The sequence below is a fragment of the Penicillium subrubescens genome (assembly GCF_028828155.1).
Source record: "Penicillium subrubescens strain IBT 31985 chromosome Unknown utg000004l_segment0_segment0, whole genome shotgun sequence".
Classification (NCBI taxonomy): Eukaryota; Fungi; Ascomycota; class Eurotiomycetes; order Eurotiales; family Aspergillaceae; genus Penicillium; species Penicillium subrubescens.
In genome coordinates this window covers 1,963,831-1,990,486 of record NW_026643154.1, presented here as the reverse complement: position 1 = coordinate 1,990,486, position 26,656 = coordinate 1,963,831, and the positions used below count along the sequence as shown (strand labels likewise).

The 26,656-nt window shown below is 49.5% G+C and overlaps 9 protein-coding genes across 9 annotated transcripts; 6 read left to right on the top strand and 3 right to left on the bottom strand.

Moving 5' to 3' along the window:
- Positions 1-766: 766 nt before the first annotated feature.
- Positions 767-2,090, top strand: N7473_005813 (uncharacterized protein; the record flags this gene model as incomplete). The annotated part of the gene is made up of 4 exons (XM_057151753.1): positions 767-847; positions 975-1,048; positions 1,106-1,185; positions 1,774-2,090. 4 exons carry the CDS (start codon positions 767-769, stop codon positions 2,088-2,090), a joined length of 552 nt encoding a protein of 183 aa, XP_057009558.1.
- A 1,681-nt stretch (positions 2,091-3,771) lies between these two features.
- On the top strand, positions 3,772-4,470 carry N7473_005812 (RNase H1/viroplasmin domain-containing protein; the record flags this gene model as incomplete). The annotated part of the gene is made up of 3 exons (XM_057151752.1): positions 3,772-3,842; positions 3,895-4,104; positions 4,161-4,470. 3 exons carry the CDS (start codon positions 3,772-3,774, stop codon positions 4,468-4,470), a joined length of 591 nt encoding a protein of 196 aa, XP_057009557.1.
- A 2,118-nt stretch (positions 4,471-6,588) lies between these two features.
- N7473_005811 (uncharacterized protein) lies at positions 6,589-6,906 on the top strand (the record flags this gene model as incomplete). The annotated part of the gene is made up of 1 exon (XM_057151751.1): positions 6,589-6,906. One exon carries the CDS (start codon positions 6,589-6,591, stop codon positions 6,904-6,906), a length of 318 nt encoding a protein of 105 aa, XP_057009556.1.
- Positions 6,907-7,531: 625 nt separating this feature from the next.
- Positions 7,532-9,211, bottom strand: N7473_005810 (uncharacterized protein; the record flags this gene model as incomplete). The annotated part of the gene is made up of 1 exon (XM_057151750.1): positions 7,532-9,211. One exon carries the CDS (start codon positions 9,209-9,211, stop codon positions 7,532-7,534), a length of 1,680 nt encoding a protein of 559 aa, XP_057009555.1.
- A 412-nt stretch (positions 9,212-9,623) lies between these two features.
- N7473_005809 (uncharacterized protein) lies at positions 9,624-10,934 on the bottom strand (the record flags this gene model as incomplete). Its single annotated transcript, XM_057151749.1, has 1 exon — positions 9,624-10,934. One exon carries the CDS (start codon positions 10,932-10,934, stop codon positions 9,624-9,626), a length of 1,311 nt encoding a protein of 436 aa, XP_057009554.1.
- Positions 10,935-11,961: 1,027 nt separating this feature from the next.
- On the top strand, positions 11,962-14,575 carry N7473_005808 (RING-H2 finger protein; the record flags this gene model as incomplete). The annotated part of the gene is made up of 2 exons (XM_057151748.1): positions 11,962-14,379; positions 14,441-14,575. The coding sequence occupies 2 exons, from the start codon at positions 11,962-11,964 to the stop codon at positions 14,573-14,575; spliced, it is 2,553 nt and encodes an 850-aa protein (XP_057009553.1).
- An 814-nt stretch (positions 14,576-15,389) lies between these two features.
- N7473_005807 (phosphoribosylglycinamide formyltransferase) lies at positions 15,390-16,134 on the top strand (the record flags this gene model as incomplete). The annotated part of the gene is made up of 2 exons (XM_057151747.1): positions 15,390-15,800; positions 15,886-16,134. The coding sequence occupies 2 exons, from the start codon at positions 15,390-15,392 to the stop codon at positions 16,132-16,134; spliced, it is 660 nt and encodes a 219-aa protein (XP_057009552.1).
- Positions 16,135-17,828: 1,694 nt separating this feature from the next.
- On the bottom strand, positions 17,829-18,014 carry N7473_005806 (uncharacterized protein; the record flags this gene model as incomplete). The annotated part of the gene is made up of 1 exon (XM_057151746.1): positions 17,829-18,014. One exon carries the CDS (start codon positions 18,012-18,014, stop codon positions 17,829-17,831), a length of 186 nt encoding a protein of 61 aa, XP_057009551.1.
- A 5,462-nt stretch (positions 18,015-23,476) lies between these two features.
- On the top strand, positions 23,477-26,599 carry N7473_005805 (Zn(II)2Cys6 transcription factor domain-containing protein). Its single transcript, XM_057151745.1, has 3 exons — positions 23,477-24,798; positions 24,877-25,673; positions 25,756-26,599. The coding sequence occupies exons 1-3, from the start codon at positions 23,749-23,751 to the stop codon at positions 26,018-26,020; spliced, it is 2,112 nt and encodes a 703-aa protein (XP_057009550.1). The 5' UTR covers positions 23,477-23,748; the 3' UTR covers positions 26,021-26,599.
- Positions 26,600-26,656: the final 57 nt, after the last annotated feature.

The following is a 26,656-nucleotide window of genomic DNA, read 5'->3' as shown; positions in this document are numbered from 1 at the left end:
GCTCCGACGTTGTGCCGACTTGCGACAACCCAGCGCCTGACCAAGTTGTTCTGGCGGTCTGTGTCGAAGGCTGTCAGTGCAAACCGGGCTATTTACTCAATTCGGTAACAATCACAGGGCACATATCAAAGGATAACAGACAGACTAATTTTAAATCAAATTGTAGATCGGTCGTTGCGTTCTCCCTGAAGAGTGCCCAAATTACAACTAAAACAATTGGAGTTGGGTTTCGCTCCGTTTTGGTGCTTACTGCGTGGGGTAGCACTCAGTACACTTAGGTACTGTACTACAGTAAAGTAGGCTTTATCAGGGCCCACGAATGGCCTTCAGGGATAAAATGAAGTATATTGAAGTGGCCGCTCTATCTAATTAGGTATTTTGCGGGGGACTTGTAGACCGCCACCTAGCCAGAGGGTGTATGATCGATAGATCGGCAACACTTGTCAATGAATATACGACTACTGTAGCACAAGATACCTACCTAAAGGCTCCATAAGTACGGAGTATGGTGCTAGGATATATTTGCCCCAACCAGAAAGTTATCAAAAAATTAAAACCGTAAGCCTTGCTCCGGCGAATAATTACTATTTAATACTCTGCTGCTTGCTACTTTTCCTCATAACAGCAATAAGCCTCCATTCATTCCATTTGTAAAAACAAAACAAAATTGATATATTATCTCCGGTACAACTATAACGTGCCCTCCAATTTTCATCTGTTAAAATCATCCATTATTCCATTCACACCAATTCAAACAGGCGCTAAAATGAAATTCCTGTCTACATTCATTGCGATCCTTCTCGCGGCGACTTCGGCAGTTTATGCCAGAGCCCCGGCCTGCCCGCCCGTAAGTAGTGATAAAAAGAAGCAACCTTGAATCATGAATTTGAGTTCTTTTCTTACGGTCTTCTTCCTATAGAACTCAGCATAAAATTCATGTGGTTCCACCGCTGTGCCTACTTGCGACGGTCCAGAGCGTGTCCAACCCGATCCGGAGCTCTGCGTCGATACCTGTGAGTGCGAACCGGGTTATTTACTCAAATCGGCGGTAAGAATCACTACGCGCATATTAATAGACCACAGACTAATTTATGTCAAATTATAGACCAGTAGTTGCGTTGAACCTTCAGAGTGCTGATTTTGCAACTGGAAAGATTGGCGCTGTTTTGGGGCTTACCGCCGGGAGTATGTAGCACTACTACGGGCATACTATTGTCCTGTCCGTAAGGCTAAAAGGATAGTTCAGAAACGACGCCGAAGACGACAGGAGAGACGGAGCGCGCGAGCTTTTTAACTCCTTATAACAGGAAAAGCAATAAGTTTTGCCGTGTTCGGCGCTAAATTTACTATTACCTAGCGCTATGGAATAACAATAACAACACAACGACTTGGGGGACTGAGGCTTAAAACAAACTGCCCTGGACCCGTGCATCCCAAGGTGGGCCACAAGTTTCCATCCTTTCAAGACATCCCATGCACGGTGCATTACTCCGGAGGACATCGTAGGACAGTCACGGTTTTCTCCTAAGTCACGCAGCTTCGTTCCTCCGGATAGTATTGAATGGGCTATAGAAACCACAATAACGGAGCCGCCGAACAAGCTTCCTCACGGGCCTCACTACTTCTTTTTCACACGTTACACCACATCACCTCGACTTTTCCTCGTCCCGTCCTCGCCCCTTCCTCGCCCAGCTTCCATCAGCTTGATGTTATGTCAGATTAACCTCGCGGCCATGGCCGTCGCGTTCTAGGACCTTGTGGCGGAGACTTTAGGGACCGTCGAGGTGGTTGTGGAGGACGTGGCCGAGGCGGGGGAGATTTCCAGGAGCTCCTCTTTCACCCTTCTGATCGTGGGAGACGAGGTGGTTTCCGTGGTGACTGCCGCGGTGGCCACAGAGGTGGCCGTCGTGGTTGTGACTATCGCGACTTTGGGGACTTCCGGGGTCGCAGGCGAGATGTTGGCCATCCGGGCCCCTGAGTTATTCTATGAATACAGGGACGCTGCCGTGCGCTCCCAGGCACGCATAAGCTCCTGGAACGCAATCCTAAGTCTCCATGAACAGATACATTGCTCCGTGAACTTTGGCTAGCTTTTGGAGCCACCAGCTTATAAGCGAGACGTGATTCGCTATCGTTATGCTGTACCATCGTTGTTTAAGGCTTGAGGATATTGGAGCCTTTGGAGTGGTCAGTCACCTATATCTTGCAGGGTGATAAGTGCGCACAAAAGGTGTTGCGTTGATGACTGAACTGTTTCAGAACTATTCTCAGCCACACTTGGACAACGGAAAGGCTATCAAAAGACCAGAGCGAAAGCGGAACGGGAGTGGACCCTCTTGTTTTACAGTTCACTGTACTTTCATCGATGAAGCACTTTTCAGTGGTTCAAAACAGCGAACCCGAAGAAGCTATTTCGAACAACCACATGACGAACCGCGACTTTCTCCTGCCACCAAAATCGTACTTAAGGAAACAGAACCCCCTGTGCCCTTGGTCTTCGCCGTCATGCTTTCAATGAGATTCAGAAGTGAACCTCCAGTCATGAAACCGTATTTTGCAGCCGAGCCTTAAAGGCGGGAAGAGTTGTGTGTGTGTGTGTGTTGGGGGGGGGGGGGGGGGGTTGACGTAAGCGCTCTTCCCCTTCATGTCTAAAGGCTCAACTGTTGTGCAAGAAGATGCGTTTGGCTAACACGCACATGCGGACGTCTCTGAAACAGATGGATTTGATCTCGATCACACCATCTGTGCATTGCCGGAGAACTTTCAATAATTTTGGTTTGTGCCGACCAAGTCTCTACCAACACCTAGGCTCCAAGTTTTGGAGGGTTTAGGCACTTAGCGCATAGAGAGTCACCTGAGGGCGGGGCTAAGGACAGCTCACTCACAACTAAATAGGGTACTTTGGGCTGGGGAGGCCTTCACCTTCTTTGGTTAAAAAACCAAAATGTATGCATGGTGTGTTGACTAGGGCCTCTATATCATTCGGCAACGCAAATTCAGAGTTCCAGGTAGGGATCAACCAAGGGCCGATATATCTAGCTCCAGGTGAGTTTCCCGAGGCTCTTATCGATCCAGACCTGGTTGTCTCACAACGGCCTCCTTTCAAGCTAAACGATGCCGAAGCATTTGGTGACTACTTTGGCTAATCTGTTTGACATCAAGAAAGCTGTATGTACGGGTAACTCGGCACAATTGGTTGGTTCAATGCCGGAGGAATCCAACATCCAGTACAGTGAATACAATATTCTAAGTAGGACAAGGCTATCATGCAGCAGTATACTGTGTGTGATCATGGTGTACGATATATGTGATGTCGTGTTCGAAGCTAATTGGGTGCTTCACCGAGACCTGAGGTCATGCAGAGCCTCATTCTCCTCTTTACGTCGCCCACCAGGCTCATGTCATCCACACCTGAGAGACAAGTCACTAGAATTGACCTAATGACGTGTGCTGCAACTACAAGCGAGATATCTAGTCACCATTTTGTTTGGCTAGGTAGGCCTCAGCCTCACTAGTCGATATTTGCTTGGAGCCAGTAGTTGGGATTCGGGAAGTATCGGTGGGTGAAAATTTCTGGTAATGCCCCCCACTCATGTTCTCTCAAATGTGATGCCCGCGATTGTGCACTGGCCCAATCCATTCTTCCCTGGTTTCTGCCTGACCCAAATTGGTTAGAACTGTGGTATATATACTTGCCATGAAGGATGCTAGTGCTTTCCTCCCCCTTTCTAATCGCTTTGCAATCCTTCCATTCGCGGGGTAGAGCAAGCCATGCCACAGCATAACGAATACTACGCAGTTTTTACAGGGCGCGTAGAGGAACCTACAATATTTTCGTCATGGTATCATGCTGTCTGAGATTATATGTATGATCGGTTCTAACTGAAATGGCAGGGGAGATGCACACCCTCGAGTGACAGGCTGTACCTCATCGCATAGAGCCTTTGAAACCCTCGAAGAAGCCCATGCCTACATGAAAGGGAGGGGTGTGGCACAGGCTAAAACAGTGATGAAGATTGACGCAGGAAAAACAGCACCTTTAGATGGGAATGGATTTTTTGCGGTTGCCAATGGGAAAAGCCCTGGTATTTATGATTTATACCGGTAGGCACTGCAACCATCTAATATGGAGGATACCATAGCTAATCTGCGCATGTTAGCGGTAGATACGGTGCCGAGAGAGAAGTTTCGAAGCAGAGTGGCTCTTGTCACAAGAAATTCAGAACGAGAGCTCAAGCCGAAGCTTTTATCGAAGATTGGAAGGAGTCCTATGCTGATGTTTGGCGGAACATGATAAAGGAGGTATTGGATCAGGGCTTCAGACCTCGTGATATTGAAGCCTTGAGAACTAGTGGTATGAAGTCGATTATTCAACAGTTTATGTACGAGCCGGACAACCCTATTGAAATCGGTGAAATTACGGAAAAGGCCAAGCAGCTTTCCCTGCAATGCCCAACCCATGAGAGCTAACGCTTAAGACAGTATATGTCTTAATTCTACTTATATTAAGGTCTTCATGGCCAATTTTACCTGAGATGCCTAACTCGAAATAGATGGATTCATAAGATATAATTCAAATGTAGCAGAATACCGCGGAATATTCGGTACAAAGTTACTTTGCGGGACTAAAAATCAAATACTCAAACAAATAGAAAATTCTCCATCCTCCTGTGACTGCCGCCTGTAGTAGAGAAGAGCCGTAGATCCGTTGAATCTATATCTTGTCCCGATAGAGATTGTGTTCCCGCCGGTAGGAAATGACTACAAGATTGTACTCTTCCCTAATCTCAGCCAGAGAACCTTTGACGCGGAGTGTTTTGCTGCCTTTTTAGAGCTTCCCTCTGAGAAGGACTTGAATTGTTTGTACTGAGCTGTAGCGCCCCACTTCGTTGGCTCAAGACTAAGTCGATTGAGGGTATACGTGGGCGAAACGCCCTCGGTGTCTCCCATCTCTTTTAATGCACTTGTGTACATGTGGTCTTCGCAGGTCTGCTCTGTATCGGCGAGAGTTTCCCCTGGTTGAGGACCTTCATCGTCATTAGGCTCGGATTGAGGACTTGAATAGCTGCTTGTAGCGGTCGTATCCGTCTCCCGTGAGGGAGTAGTTTGCTCATGCTAGTAGAACACTGATAGCCTAGCGATGATCTGTTCCGGGCTCAATGACATGCTTCTTGCAGCAAGACCTAAAGCTCTAAGCAGTGTCGGTTTCCCTGCTTGGTGAAAAGACATTTTCAAATCTGGGTTGGCTTCGACTATATGGTTGATTGCTTCTGTAAAGTTGAATCTTTTGGAGAAAAGCCGGCTTAGTTCCTAGAAAGCAATCAGTATCTTACAAAGTAAAGGATTCAGGACGCCTTACAGCTGCTCCTGGTGATAAACCAGCTTTTGGATTACTTTCGATGAATTTTGCTTTGATAAAGAGCTCCCAAACGTGAAGCCCAAGCCATTCGTCTAGTGCATAATGTTAATTTTATGTAAAGGAGTCAACTTAATTGAGCCTTGACCTTGATCATATGCACAATTTGCACCATCCAGTTCAAAAACTTTCATTTTCTCGTTGGCCTCAAGTTCAAAGTGGTGTGCGACTTGAGTTGAATTGCTCGTCATTTTTGTCTTGGCAGTGATGCTGGCTTCTTCACTCAAGAGGCAAATTGTTCTAGAACTTGGTGGGACAGTAACTTTTCTCACTAGTTCGAGAATGAAATAGTGCGAAAAACATGCGAGAGCGCCGTCTTTATATAGGACGCGTCGTGACCAAAAATTTTCTTGCTTTGAACTCAGCCTCCAAGCCGGTGAGATGATTAATGACTTCACAGTTTTGCTTACATTAGTGTAGCTGCCTTGCCAACGGATTTCCTGCATTCGCACCCAAATAAAACAGGTATTAGATGATAGATCAGTCATCCGAGAGCTCGTCTATACAACCTTTAATATGTGCAAATAGATTCTGCCTTGGGCAGAAGATGAGGCCTGTGCGCTACGCAGCTGGTCATTTTGGATCTTGCATTTGACAACATAGCCCCCAGTGACGTGTCATATGAGGCTCAAAGGCAATACAATGAATGCCGTTCAGTTGGTTCTAGCATATAATTAGGATCAGTGCCAACAGGATATAATCAGCAGTAATAATACTGGTACACGAGGAATGGTTGAATCTATGGATCAGAGAAGTAACCCTATGCCCCGGGATATGACCAGCAGGAAACTAAATCTAGTCAGTATATTTTCTAGGCCTTGAATGGGTAAAATTTGTGGTTAGCATATGGCTGTAAATTCACCTACCGTACGAGCTGGATTTACTTTCTACAAAGGTTACTTTCCTTCAGAATTTATCCTCGATCATAGCTCACTTTCTCTTAGCAGATTCGCCAATATATCCTGCTAAAAGATTTCCCCTATAACAAGCTCGACATGGAAATTGAATCGGCCACATACTTCGATGGATCACCAGCATCAGCTAAAATTTTGTTCTTTTTCAAACTCGGGACAGTTCTCATTCAGAATCGTCAATGTTCTACCCAATCTATGGAGTCTATTGAAACTTTTCTCTTAACACACTTAGACAAGAGTCGGGAGAAAATACTAAGAATGGCCAACATAACGAAAGAAGTTTCAAGCAAAGCAAATCATGACGAATCGCGCTCAAACTGCCACAAGCACAACGACACTTCAGGATCTAATTTGTGGTACCAAGAAAAGCAGCACTATATCAACGGTGAAGGTCCTCAACTAGGGGAAACTCTCGCCGATACAGAACAGACCTGCGAAGACCACATGTACACAAGTGCATTAAAAGAGATGGGAGACACCGAGGGCGTTTCGCCCACGTATACCCTCAATCGACTAAGTCTTGAGCCACCGAAGTGGGGCGCTACAGCTCAGTACAAACGTAACCCTAACCCATAAATTGAAACTTGGTGTTCTGAACTCAGCAAGGAACTGCTACATAGAAAAGAAAGGCATACCTCGACTTCTCGCACGGAAATTGGCCGAAAGAATGGAAGCCATCTCCTCCATCGACCACTTTCATCAAGACATGTCACTCTCATTCGGTCCCAGATTGCTGCATCGCTTTCAAAAGCTTCATTTTTGATAACGGGCTTCTCATATATCTCGCCTCCGGATACATGACAGAGGGTTCCATCTCGGTCTTCTAGACGTCGACCGATAAGTCGGCGTGGCCGTGATCTAAGGCATGGTATTTGGATAGCATAAGAGCCACTCCGGTGTCGTAAGCAAAGAAAAATGCACTGTGCCGCTCACTCAGAGATACCTAAAGAAAATCAGGAACACAAAGCGACCAACTCAAGGGAGACTCTGATGGTAGGTACTTAGAAAAGCTCCTCCTCGATTGGAAATATCCTTCAGTACCATCGAACCAGATTAAGGGTGTAGAAAGAAAGTTGCTATTTCCCAAGTTCTTGCCCATAGAGCTCGCCAGCCACAGGGGATATCATACATGGGTGATGTATATCAAATAAATAAAAAATCAACCGGGGCCGCCATAAATAGAAATAAAAGAATCATCAATTCATGTGTTTCGACCCCGCAAGACCTCAGCACCTCCAGTTCTCATTTCATTCAACTTAGTCGACAACTCCGTATCCTGCGCCTCGACAAGTTCATGGCGACGCTTGACTTCAGCTTCAAAGACCGCCGCTGTACGACGGCGCGCACGACGCAGCTTTTTCATCTCAGTGAGAAGGTGGCTGAATCGGTCGATCAGTTGATCACCACAGTCTTCCCATTCCTCGACGGACATGTGAGATAGGTAAGCCTGTCGGTCTTGCTCCGGCAGTTTGAGGAGTTGGAATACCGTGTCGTCGGGTGAGTGGTTATTGGGTATAAGGCTGGTGTTTGGGGGTAGGGAGGGTGACTTTGCTGGAGGGGAGGGGATGGGTGTAGGCGCTTTATCGAAAGGTTCGGCCTGGAGGTCTGTGAAGGATTTCTGGTAGAGTAGTTGTGGGGGGTAATCTGCTTCCAGTTGACGTTTCTTTGACTTGATGACTGTGTTTCGGCGACCACGTCTAGCGGAGGATTGGTGACTGAGGAATGGGTCGTGGGTTGTTTCGTCGTCCTCGTGGTCCAGATCGGACATGGTGGTGATGTCAAAGGCGTGAGTGGAGTGTCCGCTGTGTCGTCTGCTGCTGATACGGATCGTTTCGTCAATTTCGTTATCGTGGTGGCTCTCATCGTCGCTGTGCTCTGCTGGGTGAAATGTCATGCCGAGCATTCGTCCAGCCTGAGGCGGTGGCTCGGAGCCATGTCGCTCAGAGCTACGTCGAGTTGGTGATATCTCTAGTTGCTCAAGGAGAGAGGGTTTCGGGGGGCTGAAACGTGTTCTCGGAGTTCCCGTGATACTATGCGGGAGAGTGATCTTCCTGGCTCCAGGTGGCGGAAGCATGTGGCCCAATTTGCGTGGTTGAGCATCAAGGACGACATCCATAGGAGGCGATGGACGTGCTTCTGCTTGAGCTTGATCGATGGACTGCGATGCTCTTTTGCTCGCTGACCAAAAATTCTCCAGGCGTTTGCTCAGTGGCTCTTCTCCAGATCGATTCTTATGGGGTAAGTACCAGCCGCCTGATTCTCTGGTTTCAGTAGAGGTCATCGGCTCTTCAGGCATGGCTGGCGCTGGTGGCTTGATAGGCTCTTGCAGCACTTCTGTCATCTCGTCATCTCCTCCGATAGACGACGTCAATTGACTAGCTGTATCTTCACCGTCATCAGAAGTGTCAAATCCAGCCTTCTTCATAGCTTTATCTCCAAGGCCTCCGTAGAAGGAAGACCTGCCAGAGCGGCGTGTGGGCCGGGGCAAGTAAGAAGGCCGAGGCGACGTAGTTTCACCACCGGCATTCACCGTCGATGGTGCTTGGGATTGTCGATCATCAAAACCAAACACGCTGATTCCAGCAATAGTTGAATCATCGATTGCCTCGACATCGGTATCAAACGCGTCCCGTCGACCACCGCCTCTATTTGCCAGGGGTGGTACGTTTTCAGGAAGATCACGAGATTGATCCGAGGGCACTGGAGAAGCCTGAAACATTCGCGACATACCACGGCCATTCGCAACGGGCTCGTTGAAGTAGGTGCTGGGAACTTCCACTTTTGCTTGCTCAGCCCGTAGTTGGCGCTGGGACGGAGGCAAGTTGCCCGGGGCACGAGGCGGCCCAGCATCTCTGGAGTGGACGTAATCGCCCACCCCCATGATGCACGAGTGGACTAGTCCTATAAGATGGACTAAAATGACGGATCTTTCTTTCAGCGACAAGGCTGGTGGGGCGGCGAGGATTCCTGTGTTGAGTCGGATGCCCGACGCGAGAGAACCGCGTAGTCACGTGCATATTCCATTCTTGTGGCACTAGTTGATCGGATCGCTAGGATGACAAGACAGTAATTTAGACGAATAGGTAGTACTTCGATATCAATTAGTTTCAAACACACTGTTCCCTTCGTTTACACACCAAGATTGTTTGCCTCCAGATACGAAAATCTCATTTCACTGCCTAGATGATGCTACGGAGGAAATACAACCGGCCGGCTCGAGATATATTGTTTAATGAAATATTAGTGTACATTTAAATTAGCTACGTAGAGATGAAGACTTCATCGCATGAAGTTCAATCAGAAGCTGAATCCTCGTCAAGATGGAGATGCTCCAGGTTATAAGCGACGCCTCGTCCACGTTTCTGTGCTTTCTCGAGGAAAGCCTCTGATTTTTGAATCTCCGCTGCTTTTCTCTCCAGAGCGAGCCTCTGCTCGTGTCTTGCTTCAATGGAGACCGGTAAATCATCCATATGCATTTCATCCGGATCGTAATCATCCGCAGAGTCAGGCAAACTGGCCAGCGAAGAGACGAGCAAATCGCCAATCCAAAGCGACAGCATGCCACGCAACTCCAGTAACTCCGGAGAATCGGAAAATGGAGGAGTCGCAAGGAGCATATCCATACGGGTCGCAATTTTTTGCGCTTCCTCCAGTTCTCGCTTTCGTATACTGGCGACGATACTCTGTTTGTTATTTGATCCCCGGCGATCAAAACCACCTGGAGAGCACTCGTCGCCGGAAAGTTCATCAGAGGAATCATCGCCATCGAGGGTGATGTTGTTTCTGGCGTATTGACTCTCCTCCTGGGTGACATAGATCCACAGTCCGAACATCGCGGGGTAAAAGCTCAACGAAGACACCGCATTCGGAGCACTTTTCGAAAAGGGATGATTCAGAATTAGCCTTTCGTAGTATTCCTTGGCTTCTTCGAACCCTTTCTTGGTGAATGGCAAAGCCGTCCGATCCTGGCCAGTGGATGTATCGGACGAAGGACCAGAAGCCTGCTGCGACGCTTCTTCTTGACCGCGACGTAATAGAATCTCAGCTCCAATTCCCCATCGGCCTTCACTGCGTGGGTCCACCGAGAAGCCACGGATCTCTTCTCGCAGGATAAGGCCCCATGCTCTTCCAGCCCGAATGTAATCTCCCTGGAGGAGACACTTGTGCAGAATGGCGGTTAAGACCGACAGATGCTGAAGACGAATGGTACCTTGGTGTGCCGCAGACTGGGGAGGGTAGACTGGAGCGGATAACGAGGAGAGGTCGCGGAGATGGCGACTCAGTGACTTCGCCTCCTTCCTGGGTTGGTCGCTCTTGGGTGGCCCGTGGGGGAAGTTCCCTCCGGGTAGTTCTTGGTCGGAAGTGAGACCGGCAATGCGATATTGGTGAGATTCATTCGGCGTCAAAATCAGCGAGGGTCCGGCAGGGCCAGACTCTCCAGCTGACGTGGCGTCTGTTGTATAAGCGCCATCGTCCTCCTGGTCGGTCCATTCGTCGCTCTTCTTGCGCTTTCGGCGATCATATTGCGCGACACGAGTGCTCGTCGGCTGCAGCCAGGAGGGCAGTGGCAGAGAAAATAAGGAAGCCGACAGGGCAGGCGCCATATACTCAGTAAGGCGCGACTCCCATGCGGGGCTGCTTGAACACTTGAAATACGCAAGTTTTGAAAATCAAGCAGCCGCGGCCGGCAAAATTTTGGTAGATCGGGAAGATCGGAGATTTGGAGATTGGAGATTGGAGACAAAAGGATTTGGGGGAAATGCCGAGAGAGTTTCCAAGGTTGGACAGGGGCAAAGGTCGACTCTGACTAATTGCGAGAGACTTGGAAGCGTCGAGAACCTTAGAATAGCTTACCTCCTACCCAACTACTGTGAGTGGGTACGTAGAGTATGTAAGGTAAACGGGTTGCGTTTGAGATGAGCCCATCAGGCCCTCGGGAAAAGCAAAGCAAGCAAACACTCCGATCCCCCGTTATCGCCATTCCCTTTATCGCTCTCATACGTCTTCCTCCTCTTGCCTCCCACCTTTCATCTTCTTTCTCCTTACTTCCCTCTCTCCTCCATTCTCTTCCTTATCCTCCCCCCCTCCGGCCCTCATACCTACTCGACCCCCGCCGATATCCATCTCCACTTAGGCGCCACCCGGGCCCCCCCGATCCTCTCTCCTGGTCACAGACGCTCGGCGGGTATATTGCGTACGATACATTGAGTGTGGGCTGTACCGGACGGCTTGTCAAACCATTCGAGACTGCCGGTCGCAGTACACTGTGTCGGACAGTCGGCTCATCTCACACATACGTCCTTCTCGTCGATAGCTTTTCAGCTACCTGGCTAGCTTTCCTTTGTCTCGGCAATCTCACAGCTTCCGCCCAACCCGGACCGGACGCCGCACACTCAGAATTCGAGATAACGCCACAGGCGGGCTGATAGTCAAGTAGTGGCGTGTCTGACTGAGGAAAGTGAATCAGGATTTCGCAATCAACACAACGAGGTCGTCAAAAAGCAAAAACTACAATCGGGTAGGAATCGAGGTTGGTACGGTCGCTATCAACGCGTGCTCTGGAAATTCGTATGGCAGTAGATCGTCCATAACGCTCTTTACACCCAGTCTTCACTGTTGCAACTTGCTACTATGGGACAGTCGGCTTCTACGCCACGAGATCCTCCTGACACTGGCTATCCGGGCTACGCTCCGTTCTCGATAGATCCCAATTCTGGTTTGAGGGATGAAGATATGAACAACAGGCAAACCACTGAGCAAGGTGGAGAGGCGAGTTTCTCGCCCGGCATGGACCCGAATCTTCATAACGGCCAAGACCTGTCATCGGACCAGCTACATGAGTTGCCAGAATCCTGGCAGCAGCCGATGCGATACTCGGGAGGGTTCTCACAACAGATGCGAAGTATCGAAGAAGAGGAACCCGAACATGAACCAAGTGCGCGGGAATATCGGTCTGCAGCGATTGCACGGATGGCGGCAAGGAGACAGTCCACCATGTCACGGTTAGGGTCAAGAATCCTGCCCAATTCTGTCATTCGTGGCCTTCTCAACAGTCAGGAGGAGACGCCAGCAGAAGGCCATGCCCACAGGCACGGACTAGTCTCAAGAACGCCACCACGATCGGAAACTGCTCATAGCAGTGGTCGGTTTAGCCCTTTCAGTGCCCTGGGATCTAGAGGCGTCATTCGTCGTCGCAGCACCCGGGGACCATACTTCATCCCCCAACGTGCTGACTCGTCAACAATGTCGACCGGAGCCACGAGTTCCTCGCTCCTCGATTCCTCTGGGGAGCATCTGCCAGAGTCTAACCGGGCTTCCTGGCGTCGTGCCCGTCTCCAGCGCGTGCGCCACTCGCTGTCAACCCCCATCTCGCATATGTTTGGGCAGCCTTCACCAGATATTTCCTCCCCCCACGAAAGCCCTGCGCATCTATCGGGAAGCCCGTCATTCAGCGATGGCCTTCCAAGTGCTATGGATACTCGCCTGGACTTTGGAGAGCCCTTGCCTGAATTGGACTCAGTCGAACCCGGTGTCCAACCAGATCGACCACATTCGGCTCATCAGACAAATGCTGGCCTGATGGCGTCCCGTGCACTTCCTAGTCTTCTTCGAGCACGAGCAGCCCGGGCTATGCGACGAGAAGAGCAAACCCCTCTGTCTCGAGTTCTACAGCTCGCTGCAGCTGCAATCGCCGCCCAGCTCTCTGGTACCACGGGCCCTGCCTTACCAAATATCCAAGCTTTAGGTAATGATGGTCTCGATGGATCACTAGAGAACTTTATCCAAAGCTTGCAACATGCCACGACAGCCCCAGCGCAACCGGCGCCGGCAGGAGAAGGATCAAGTCAGACTGGAGTCGAAGCTCCAGCGGCTCCAGTGAACTTCCTGCGAGTCTTCCGATTTGCCAATTCCGACTCTCCTCTTGGCGCTGGTCCCCTGGCACGAGGGGGTCCCAATAGTTCTGAGAATTCAGGTCCTCAGTCCGATGGAATGTCCGTCGACGAGCCCTCGCCCTCAGAAGGAGGCGAAGGCCGGACGGTTACCCTAGTTGTGGTGGGCGTCCGATCAGTACCTGCGAGCAATGGAGGGAATAGCGAAGACGGACCACCAGTTCCTGGTGGCGCAGGTCTGGATGCTTTGCTCGGATTGCCGTTCTTGCCGCCCAACGCTATTCCCCGGCCCCCAGAAGGCGCTGGTGATCCCGCACAGCAGGCGGATGCGCGATCCAGACTGCACGCCGCTCGTCACGGTGGGCCTGGCGGTCTGGCTCCAGAGGTCCATCGCCAGCCTGGCGATAACCTGTCTCGAAGGATGTCGGATGCTGGACCTCGCCGTCTTCATCCGTCGTACACATTTCCTACGGCAGGCCAGTCCGACAGTCCACCTGGACCGCACCCGCCGCCATCAACTCCTGCTGAGCCAGGCATGTCAGCTATCTCCTCGGGAACGTCAACCCCAAGCCGCAGACCGTCCTCAGCCTCGACTCTGTCACCAACCCATTTGCCGCATCTCCATGAGAACCAGTCTTTGCAACCCACTGCCGAGACTTTAGAAGAGTCTGCTCCCCCACCGAGTGCTGCCAGGCAGCGACGACGAAGCGATTCGGAATTTGCCCGCCACCGCGCACTTGGCTCGGGATCCGTTCGTCGGAATGGCGTGGTTGAACCTGACCAAACCCCTCCAAGTGGTGGCCGAAGCTGGCTGATCTACGTTGTTGGCACCAATTTGTCGGAAAATCACCCAGCCCTGACGACACCAAGTCTCTTCACCGATAACCCTACATACGAGGACATGATCTTGCTGTCGTCACTCCTAGGCCCTGCCAAGCCTCCGGTGGCCTCTCAAGATGACATCAACTCTGCAGGCGGCCTCTTCCGCCTTGTTGAGTATGCCGGTTCGCTGGTCGCAGAGTCTGTTGATGGTGCTGGCGCCATCCAGATCCAAGACGGCGAGCGTTGTCTAATTTGCTTGAGCGACTACGAAGTGGCTGAAGAGGTCCGGGAGTTGGCCAAATGCAAGCATGTGTTCCATAGGGATTGCATTGACCAGGTACGTGGTTCTTGCTGCATCATTTCGGATTTGATAAACTTACTAACTTTGTTATTCACAGTGGTTAACCACGGGCCGAAACTCTTGTCCTCTTTGCCGAGGCCAAGGTGTCAAAGAGACGTCGAACAACGAGGGTCCATCAGCATCTGATCCTGCCCCTGCTCCTACTCCCGCCCCTGAGGGTACGACCATCTAATCATTACCTTGAGGCCAGGATATATGCATCCAAATTCACATTCTGAACAAACTCACCTATGGCCAGTGGCCCCCTTCATAACTCTACTCATTGAACATTAGCATTCCAGCGTCTGCTTAGAGCCTTTACGAAATTTCTTCCTTGGATATCCCCACGGCAATTTTCTATTATGTCGCGCTAGTTTTGGGGCGCTCTCGTTTTTGTTTTCTTTTCTTTCTATACGTCATTGAATCGAAGTGTAGAGATTCACCGGTTCTTTGGAAAGCGATCATCTGCTTTGTAAGGTGTCTCGGTTTTCGCACCATTTCTTGCGGTTGTTGGATTGACGGCTTGCTGGAATTGGCTACCTTTTGGGAATTTCATTCTACTTTGTAATTTTCTTAGACAGTCAACCGTGCTTGGTCAATCAATATTACATTCTCATTCAAGACAATCGCCTAGTCATCCATGTACTGCTCTCGGATCATCATTTGTGGCATCATACTAGATCTACTGATATCTCCGGCGTCGGCGGTGCCCCGCTCACGTGATGGGAAATTTTCCCCGGCGCGGGATGAAAGCTCGACATCACCAACCTCATTTCCGACATTCAGAGCTTGTACAGGTATACTTGTACAGTTCTATACCTTACGGAACACCTCAATTGACCTTCCTACGGGACTTAATATCCTTTTTGGACCCGCAAAGCCTCAAACCAACGAAGCATTAGCTCCGCCTTCACCCCTCCCCGCAACAACCACCTCCCCACCATCCCTCAAAAAAAACCACCATACCACCTCCCCCTCCAACTCCCAAACCCACCAAACCCCTCAAAATGACCTCCCCAATCCGCACAACAATCCTCATCTCCGGCAGCGGCACCAACCTCCAAGCCGTCATCGACAAAGTCCAAGCGGGCGCCCTAAACGCCCAACTAATCCGCGTCCTCTCCAACCGCAAAGACGCCTTCGGTCTCGAGCGCGCCCGCAAAGCCTCCATCCCAACCCACTACCACAATCTCGTCAAGTACAAGAAAGCACAACCCGCGACGCCGGAGGGTGTCCAGGCCGCGCGCGAGGAATACGATGCCGAGCTGGCCCGTCTGATTCTGGCTGATCAGCCGGAATTGGTCGTGTGTTTGGGTTTTATGCATATTCTGTCGCCACAGTTTTTGTCGCCGTTGGAGGAGGCGGGTGTGCGGATTGTTAATTTGCATCCTGCGTTGCCGGGGGCGTTTAATGGTGTGGTGAGTACAGGACATCGATTTCTTTTTCTTGAGGATTCCCGTGGCTTGTGGATTTTGTTACTGATATGATATACTTGATGTGTAGAATGCGATTGAGCGCGCTCATGCTGCGTGGATGGAGGGGAGGATTGATAAAACTGGTGTTATGATTCACGATGTCATTTCGGAGGTGGATATGGGTCAGCCGATTCTTGTGCGGGAGATTCCGTTTGTGAAGGGGCAGGATGAGGATTTGGAGGTATTTGAGAAGCGGGTGCATGAGATTGAATGGGGGACTGTCATTGAGGGTGTTGGGATGGTCATCGAGGAGCTTCAAGCGGCTCGCAAGCAATGATTGAGTTCCAGGTGCATACCATTCTATATACTTCATGAAACGGATCGATCTCATGAGCTACACTCCAAGGGAAATCGGGCAGTGATGGGAGTACGGAGTCTGTCTGGGCATTGCAGCTTTTGTGTCAGGACTATGGATGGGGCTGTTGACGATGTTATGACTCAATATATCATGTTTGAAGGTTGAAAGACTACAAACTACAAATTCTTGCATCTTTTTGGATCTACGAGTTTGTTGACGTCTGCAAAGAGGAGGAGCTTGGGCCAGCACGATCGAGGGACTAAAGTGACTAACCAAAGTGACTCTAGAGCGAAGACTGCCGCCATGCTGTACCGAGGCCTGTGTGGCCAAGAACCACCTAAAGTACAAACCACGGCCGTGTCCAATGCCCAGAATGAGACCGAAGCGGACAATTGATCACGCCGAGTCTAGGCCCCAGGCCGGAAACCACAACAGAAAGAGACATATTTAATATAATAATGTAGTCCCCTCATTAACAATGGTGATCACCCTGAAATACTCTGGAACATACCTCAGTTCTGTGGTTCCAGGCTACACCAAAAACGGCGGCGCCCGGGCCGCGGAATCCTCGCAAGCATGCCCTAGTCTAGCATTGTCAAGCCACGCTCTAAGCTAGTAGTAGTAGTACATATGCATTCCTGTACTGTATTAATTGATTTGGTGGCGCCTGTGGCTAAAAGACCGGGATCTACGACTACAGAGAGGTATAAATTGTATTTCTGCAATAGCAATTACACTTGTATCCACCTGCACTGCCCATGGTTAATACTCACCTGGTGTCACATGCCTAAACCCTCGTGGACCCCCGCTGGTCCCCCCGAGGTCAACGGTAAATTATCCAGAGCCACGCGACAGCAGGTCCGGTAGAGTTAGAGCTAAGGGAAGTTAATTATGAGTGAGTGGATTCTCATCTTTCTCAGGGAAATCATAGTTATGGTAGGTAGTAGCAGGGGGAAGAGGAAGGCTAGCTGACAAGTTTTGGCCCGGCAGTAAGCCTACACAAGTCATTTATTAGCTAGCAGCCAGCCTAAGAGTGAGACTACTACTTGGCCGGTTGCTTGGCCCTGCAGTGCAACTCCCCAATGCCGTAGGTCTGTTTGATCAGCAAGGTCCCCCCTATGTAGCTAGTCCCATAACTAAACAAGAAACAAGAAAAGACGGCGTTAGAAATCACATCCTCCGGGCCCTCGGCGCCAACGGAAAGGTAAAATAATGGACAGATCCCCAAATTGGATTCGTTAGACTGTCTCAGGATCGAGCAGAACACCACCAAGGGTTTGATTGTTTTAGGGCTGGTGGAGCGGCAGAAACGAGAGAACTCGGGCTGCCTGAAAGTGAAGTGTGCTGCATACAGTAGTTCCGGAGTGTAGCATAGAATAGTGGATAGTCAGTTACAGTAGCTATGAGTGACGGTTTACATGGTGTCATGGTCGGTCTTGTCCTGCACTGGTCCTGGACTACTATCCCCAAAACGGCCGGCGTCAACTCAATTTCGCAGCACTAACAGTGTTGAGTTAGTCTACGCAATCGTATCCGACAAGTTACAAAATCTACACACTACCACGACCCCTGGCAGTGGGCGGTGGAATCCATGATGTGGGAAGGAAAGTTGTATCGGCCGATCATGGCCGCCATTGTCACAGAAAAGTCAGTTAGACTAGTCAGTATCTTAGTTAGTAGACTCCGTAGTTGGTGCCAGGTGGGTTATTGTAGGATCGGACCATGAAATCACCCCGGTTGGTGGGATCGTCCGCGTTACGGTGGGGGCGGAGCCGGCATGATTCTCTTTGTGGATAACGGTGGTATTTGGTTTGTTCAGCCTCATCGTTGCCTTTCCGGTAGAGTTTACTGGCGTTCATTTTGATGAGACTTGAATAATGGATGTTGGCAACTTGGCATGGTTTTCTTCGGAGAGGGTACTTATCTCCGCTGGTAAGATGCCAAGGTCAGATTCAGATTTAGAGCTGAAAGTGGATTTCGAGAGTCACGATTTATACTGTGCCGTGCTCGTGGGTTTTATGATTGAGATACATTGGGTAGGGGACTTGTGTTTTTATCAATCTCTAACATGCGCTGTTGAAAATGCAGCAAGCTATTGTATCACGGCTGGATCTATTAGTAGTTACTGTACCTCCATCTCGGAGTATGCCGATGAATTGCTTCTTCCTCAAAAACAAATTCTGCGATCTATTGCGGACAATCTGCGCAATAACTATTGTATTGAAGATTGATCAAGAAGTAAGTTTCCCGTTTTTTCCTACTCTTCCTCCCTCAACGCTACAGTACTAGGATTAAAAGCCGGTAACCAACAACCACGTCAATACGAACAACTAGTGCCTACGCCACTCGGTGCAACTAAGCATTTGCAGGGATACAACACGGAAACCGTCGACGCCATTTGAAAGTCAAAATGATGAGATTCGGATCTTTCGAGGTCCAAATGTGGTGGCGCCCTGTCTTCTAGATTCTTCTACCGACGACTTAATCCTCAGATTGGTCCCTTGAACGAATTTCTTTGCGCCAAGCTAGATGAACGTGTCACCTTAGGCTGAGCCTGCAGGAGTAGCCTGGTAACCTACGTAGAATGTGTATCCGATGCCGATGCCGCAAGCTTCCGCTGCAAAATGCACATGGGCATTGAACAGAGTGGAGAGGAAATAATGGGGATAGGTGGATTGATTATCATGGGCTTGCTTAGCCTTGCCAGATTAGCTAACACCGACGCCAGGGCCCGTTCATGTACTTCCCAGGATAGCAGGAATATGCAGTGTGGCTGTTTAGAACATTCTCCAAGGGTTTTCTCCCGTCGGACGGGTTATGGGAGGTGCCCGCTTTAGTGACTCCGCAGACCTTCGAGCTTCCTAACTTTCGTTTTCGCATACTTTTCATGGGAGAACAAATTATGAGCATATTCAAATACAGAATTGAAGCTTTCTTGCAGTCATATTCGAGAATGATGACTACCGAGCGATTAGATCCGGTAATTAGAAAAGAACAGGGATTATACGTTCCTACCATTCATGACATGCATTCGACCGGCCCGACTGAACCTAACTGAGCATCGACCTCGTATGTACTTTCACAGGGGCGTATGACGACAATCGAAGGATTCTTGGACTGGGGTCAAAACGATACATCACAAAATTATCTTGCCCAGCCCCGGAGTCGCAGGTTGAGTGATTTGTCGATAGAATCTACAACTCGGGGTTGACTTGATGCTCCGTCGGCTATAACCGTTAGATCTACACTTCAATTAATTAGAATGAAACCTCCATGTTTTTTCAAAGTGAGTTCTAGCCGCTGACTCAACGCGTCCTGGAAATGAATCATTTTCCAAGCAAGCAACATGAAAGAAAAGAAAATAGAACAAAAAGATGATGGCTCATTGTTTAAACAAAACTAAGCCAAATAAAGTCCATAAACGCGCCACATTAAGATTATCATTGATGGCCCAGATGCAAATATTAAAAGTATACGAGTACGCCTTTTATACGAGATTCAACCCACGCACCCATTTCCCAGTATGATACTGGTTGTTCAATGCATTTTACCTCAAATAAACTCCCGTATCTGATTCGTGTTTGGGAAATAGAAATTAAGCCAATATTAATTAACTCTCTCAAGACCTACCGAAAGGGGTATAGTAGCACATGCATGTGGGTTATTGAGCAGTGGTGTTCCCCAATCTCCCGGGACCAGGGCCAGCAATGGGGAGAGGCGGGAGAGATCTTGAACGGAGATGTTACCTATCCTGGACCAGCGCAGGTGCTAGTGTATATGCCAGGACCGGGATAGCAAAGCATCATGACTCTTGGCTGGTGTGTGTGTCGTGGAACAGGCGGCTACAGTGATGAGAATGCCGAAATCATATTCTGGAGAGGGGACGAGAAGTGTTTGTAATCTGTTACATAGTGCTAGTGTGGCCCCTGCCTGCAACTACTAGGGACAACCATCATGAATGGGTAAAAAAAGTAGGGCGTCCCACATGGAACTGGAGTCGTGCTGTAGGAAAACGGTGGAGTCAGGATCCACCCCCTGTCAACCAGGCTAGCAGCACGTCCTTTAGTGTTTAGGCCGGGACAACCTTTCACCCACATGGCGAAAAATATTAATGTCGGAGGGTCGGTGCGCTGTGCAAGTCCCGGCAGGCATAGCGTTGTCTCTCTAGTACCCTTGGGGCTAAGGGGGGGGTTCGTCTTTTGGGTCCAGCACCAGTCTACGCGCTAGCCCTTAGGCACGACCGAGGTTTAGTGTGGTAAGCTCTTAAGAAGATGGTTATAGAAGAGTCCATAGGAGGAATAATCAGTACTGGACTCTGTCCCCGATATTCCAGTATACTCAATATACTCTGTCTTCTGTAGAAGTTCGAGGAAAGCATGGGACGTGTTCCATAATGACGGACTGGTTGAAAGATCTCAGACTGCTTATAGGCTGCATCGGCAATTGAAAGGAACGAATCAGCACCGAATGCGCCACTGGTGTCTGGGTGATCCATCAATATACCCTGTCGTTACCCACTGGAAGGATAATATCACTTCACACGATCCAGGATCGTGCCTTGACGGAACTACCACTAATACTGTACATACGAGCTTGCATCGGCGCATCGGTGCTTGAAGGTCCGGTGGAGTCGATCCTGAGTTTTCTTTTTTAATAATTACCTCGCAGAAATGGCGTTTTTGCTCTGTTTCTCCCCTCCACGTTAGCGCCCTGCTTCACACGGCTCCACCTTATTGTTCTATGTAACTTCTGCCTGTCAAAGCCCCGTCGATCAGGCACGCGGGCGATTGATATTTTTTTCCCTCTCACAAGACCGGAAATGGTGGAGGTCGAGGGGCGCAAAGGAGCATGAAGAAGAATAAGAAGGGGGGCGAGGCTGAAAATGGAACTAAAAAGGGGAAAAGGAGAGAGAGACAGAAATGTCCGTATGGATAAGAATGCGGCAGTTCAGCCAGGCCAGTTGACGTTTTTGCCCCCTAAAGAATTTCCGTTCCCTGTCTTTTCTTCCCACCAACAACAACAATACATCACTTCCATCAATAACGACTGTCATGACTTTCGCCAACCCCCTTGTATATTCTACCTTTCGCCTTTTTTTTTTTTTTTTCTTTCTTTTCAATCTCCGGGCTGATCCTGCATGAATCATAGAAGTCCTCCCCTAGAAACAGGTCTCCACACAGACCAACTCCTTTAGTCCCTTAGTCATTCGGCTCCACTCCTAAGAACCGATCTCCGTCACGAACAGAACGTTTTCGGCATTTTCGCTCGATGCACCCGCCTTGAAAGGTTTCAGATTTGCCGACTGGCCCTGAAATGGTGCTCCATAATAATATGTCCGGAGTACAATCTTCCCCCGCCAGTGCTCGTGCTCTCCGCACTTAGTACTAAGCTCCCTTGGTCATCTCGGCCGCCGCTTGAGCATCGGGTTCGTAGCTTCCGAAGCTTGAATTGATCGCCGGAGGATGCCTTCTTGCCTTCTTCTTGCCCTCTGGTTCCGTTCTTGCTCTCTTTAGCGGAAATAACTCCGTTGATATTCGAGATTGGATCCACTTCTCCGTGCTGTCCGTGGTGATGGGATCAATAAATCGCAACAAAATTCTTTCTGGGGATCCGCCCTGCGCCGGCGATCTAACTGTTCTGACTCGATGCAAAAGAGGATCTGGTTCATTTTTAACGCTTTACAAAGTACTCCGTACAAAGTCCGGAGAAGACTAACGCAGCAAAGTGAGCTAGGCAAATCCCGAGGAGTATATAGCCGCCGACAGGAAAAAGACTTCAGAAAGCCAAATATGCATACTGCACCGGGAGGCACCATGCAGAACCTGGAAAGCAGGGCGAGGCTAATAGTGATTATTGACGGATAGGATCAACACTCGATCCTATGTAGCCTTGTGTTTTCTTTTCTTTTTTTCTGTCTTTGTCTTACTGGGTATCTCCTGCATTGGACCCAGAATAACCAGAATAACTACTGCACAGTCACTAACTACTAATACTGCTAACTACGGTACTGCCGCATCCTGGAGCTTAACCAGCCAGCCACTCGGGCCCCTCCGAATCCCCCCTCTAAAGCCCTAAGAAATTGCATTTCCGCTGATATCACCGACCCCCCCCCCTCTTCTGTGGCTTGAGGTGATCGTCCGTCCAAAGGACCAGCTAAACCATTCGGCCCCCCCTTTTCCCAAAGTTCACCGAGACCCGAGGTGAGGATCCCTAGGTATAAGATAAAAATATCAGAGTTGGTAGCAGTGGCATAGGATTATCTCGATGATCCCCAAGAAGTGGGGATCATCATAGAAGAGGCAAAGAGGGAAAGGGGGTCAAACAGTGCTACATCATTTTCGTTGCAATACTACCTTGTCAAACCTGTCATGATTTTACTGCACCGCAAATTCGTCATTGCTCATATCCTAATCCGGCATGACTCTAAGGCCGGGTGGAAATACATCCAATGCAGGCCCCGTTGAAATGATTTCCTATTCGATTGCGAATACAGTATCCTCTTCTCTTGGCTCCCCAACCCGCCGGAAGAAACGGAGGATGAAATGGAGAGCTTAAATCACTAAATAATTTAACCATTTTAACTCTCAGACCCTAAATAATCGACATGCCCCATCATGGATCAGTCCACAATCCACATATGTAGTTAGCTATGGAGTCAATCTAACGCCCAGCTCCCTTGGATTCACGGAGTAGTGCCCCATACGGAGTGATCGATCCCAACGGCCTAAATAGTGGCGGGTATAGTTCCTGGATCAGCCCAGGGATTGGGATTTTACGCATCATCCTCTCCGAACTCCGTGGTTCTGGTGGGAATCCTTGGTCCTTCCTCCGTCGTCCCTGGGTTAAGTCTTTGGTGAACTAGTTTGGTTTTTTCCATACACTAGTCTCTCATAACTCTGGACTTAGTTTTGTCCTCTTTGTAAGTTTGTCTGGGCTCTCCTCGTATTGGATACGGACGATCAGGATCGCTGTCAGCGGCACTAAAATAGAAAATGAGGAGCAATCAAAAAGGTAAAAGAACAGGAACTAAGAGACAGGTCTTCCGGGTAGTGGAGATAGGGACATAAGACTGCTTTCATATGCACTCCTTAAGCATAAGGATCAGAAAAAGTAAAATAGAGGCAAATCAGAAATAAATAATAAAACAGGGACGGAGTAGCTACTGTACGGAGTATACGGAGTACTATTTCCCATTTGTTCTCTCTCTGGCTCTGTGACTTGACTCTTGTTTTAATCTCCGCACATCCTGGTTCCAACCATCTGGGTCCAAACTTCCACCCCACCCAATCCTCTCTCCCCTTACACCACCACCACCATTCTTCCCTTTGAATCTTTCCCTATGATCTTCCACTAACGTCCCTTTCATCTCCTACCCCATTGTGCCCTATCTTTTAAGAATGCAAGTTCCCAGCGGAACTGCTGGTTGATTTTCATGGGGAACCCACGCGCCACCTAACAGAGATCGTGCGCCTTGAGGAAGGCCAAAAGACAAACACCCCCGGAATCCCCATACTCTCGAGGTTCCTCCTCCCCGAAACCTACCTTGATCGTGGGCTAATCTCCACGATCACCCACCCACACGACACACCCTCCATGGCGCAATCATATCATCAGTCCCAGGCAGCCCTGGCCGGCTTCCTCGACTCAATGCAGCAGGATACTAGTATGTCCGCGTACAACCTGTTCGGACCCTCGCAGTATCCCGAGAGTGTCGCGTTCTGGCATGACCCTTCCGCGGCACCACAGCCCATAGCCCTTCCCGCTCCGTCATACCCGCCCAAACAGCCGACCCTACTACAGCCCCTCGTGGACCAGAAGAAACACAAGCGCACTCGTAGCGGCTGCTTCACCTGTCGCTCACGTCGCATCAAATGCGACGAAGGTCGCCCTATCTGCGAACGCTGTCGGAAGGGCAGTCGGGATTGTGTCTATCCATCGCCAAATGCACCCTCAGCCAAGGGCTCCCGCTCGGCCAAATCACGCAGCGCCCGCCCCCAATCACAGGGCAGTGACTCATCTGGTAAATTTGAAGCTGATGAAGTTAGCCCGCTTGAGCCGATTATCGATGAAGAGGAGCCCGAAGGTACTGAGGTGGGATCGGAGCTATCGCCAACGAGTGGCACTGGCACTGGCCAGTCACGACATGACCTGCACCGCACGCAGAGTGGTCAGTCACTGCGAAAGCGCAGCCTTAAACAGCCATCGGAGGCGGGATCATTCAATCTAGAGCCCAGTAGCTCTCCTTCAACCGAGTCATCGCGGTTCGAGTCGGTGAGTGTACGGTCGGCGAGTATCAGCCAGTCTACGCTAGACCTGCTCAATAATAGTCGACTATCGGAAGATTTGCGATTTTACCTCGATTTTCATCAACAGTTTATCTCGCATGAACATTTCTCTTTGAGACAAGGCAGCGCTCGTTTTATTCATCACAGCATTATCGAACTTGCACTGGGCTATGAGCCTTTACTCTACGCTTTGGTCGGATTTGCAGCATATCATCACACGTTACAGAGTGGAGGGAAGCTCTATACATTTTTGAAATATTATAACAAGGCTTTGGTGCTTTTACGAAAGTCGTTGGAATCGGGCGAGGAACACAGTGAAGCAACGTTGTGCACAGTTCTTGTTCTAACGACGTTTGAGGTAATTGACCTTCGACGACTCTGCTCCCCTTCGGACTGCAATCTTTGGACCCTTGCTAATTACTATTTTTCACTATAGGAGTATATTGGAGACTGGGTGAACTTGATCGATCATCATCAAGCCGCACACGCCTTGATGCGAGAACTATTAACACCCGAATCCTCTAATTTGGTCGAACTCCATACCAACATCTTCCTCTGGTACGCACGATTCGACGTGGTGGCAGGCATTCTGGCCGGCACCGAGACAATCCTTGGCCGTGACTGGTACATCTCAAAGGAGCAATACGACGCCGACCAAGCAGCTATGTACCCCGAAGATCCAAGGAAACAACTTGCCCTTGTAGCCTCAATCAACCGGCGGTTCGGGCTGGACATGGCCTCGCTGTACGCCAAGCTCTCGCGCGGCATGATCCCGTTCGATCAGTTTGCCCTTCAGAACGAACAACTAGGTCAATCCCTGGAGCATGCGAAGAATATCCTCAAACAGTTTGACGATTGCGAAGACACAGTGCGCTCGTATCCAAATCAGCAACCCCTGACGGATGACGATATCGTGGATCCTTACATACCGGGCTGCATATTGCAGGGGCCTCTTTGGGATGCGAATTATGCGAAGATCGATCTCCTCTCCACCGAGCTGATGTTTAAATATCAAACCATGCTTTCGTTGAAGCAGCCGCTCATTGCGGACCTGCAGCGGTTGGCCTTTGAACAATGTCAGTTGATGGAGACGATATCACGCTGGCCGGATAAGGGAAATGGATATTGCATCGCCTTCAAGAACAGTATTGGTCTTTCGAGCATGTTTCTGCCCAAGGATCTAAAGCATCAGATGTGGTCGAGGCGCAAGCTAGCCTTGATGGAGCAGAATGGGTAAGTCTGCCTCGAAATTCGTTTTTGCCTGTCTCGTTCCCATAATTCAAAATAGTGCTAACTAACAAAATTCTCTGTTCAGGTACATCATTGCCCCTCGATTCCGCGCCGCCCTCGCCGCCATCTGGCAACTCCCCGAACTACAGCACTGGTGGCTTCCCAATGATGAAGGCTACACAGATATCATCCGTGAGGTCCGAGGCATGTCTGAAGAGCGAATGAACCAACCTCTCGACGATTTCCGCGAAAATGTGCGGGACATGAAATCGCTTTTCTGGAAGCTCAGTGTGGATGAGGGTCAGAATGAAGAACAGAGCCCTTCGAGTAGCCATAACAGCTATACTTGATGGATTTCGATGGGTCTCCCGACTACCTTTTTAACCGGCCACGACGCATCCTTGTCACCCCGGTGCGCCATACAACGCCCACATCTCTGCATATCGCGAGTCATATCGAACACCTCCAAGCTGCGTCCCAGTCACAGCTACACCATACCATCGACAGAGTCCTCATAGACCAGTACCCGATAACCCCACTTGCCGATTCCATATAATCATGACCACCTCCGTACTCCCGACCGGCTTGATCTGAGCTGATTGGAGAACGGGGGAATCAACCCGCTTCTGAAGAGGCATGACACGCCCTGTACTCCATATCCTAATCTCTCCTCGATGCCTGGCACGGCATTTTCGCCAGTCATGACTTTATGTGTACACTCATCATTCATATACCCTACTTGTTGACAATCCAAGAAATTTCACACATCATATCTACATGTCATATTAAAGGCAATATCTTGGAATTCAGTCATACTGGCAATAAAAATACAAGAAACTAGGAGATGACAGTGTATGATAGATGGTCATTATCATTGAGCCATTTCAATGGATGTTTTCTTTGATTGGATTACATTCTCATATGCTATGAGACAGCTAGAGGAAATTTCTTCTTTGAGGTATCAACCCCATTGTCTTTAATCAAAA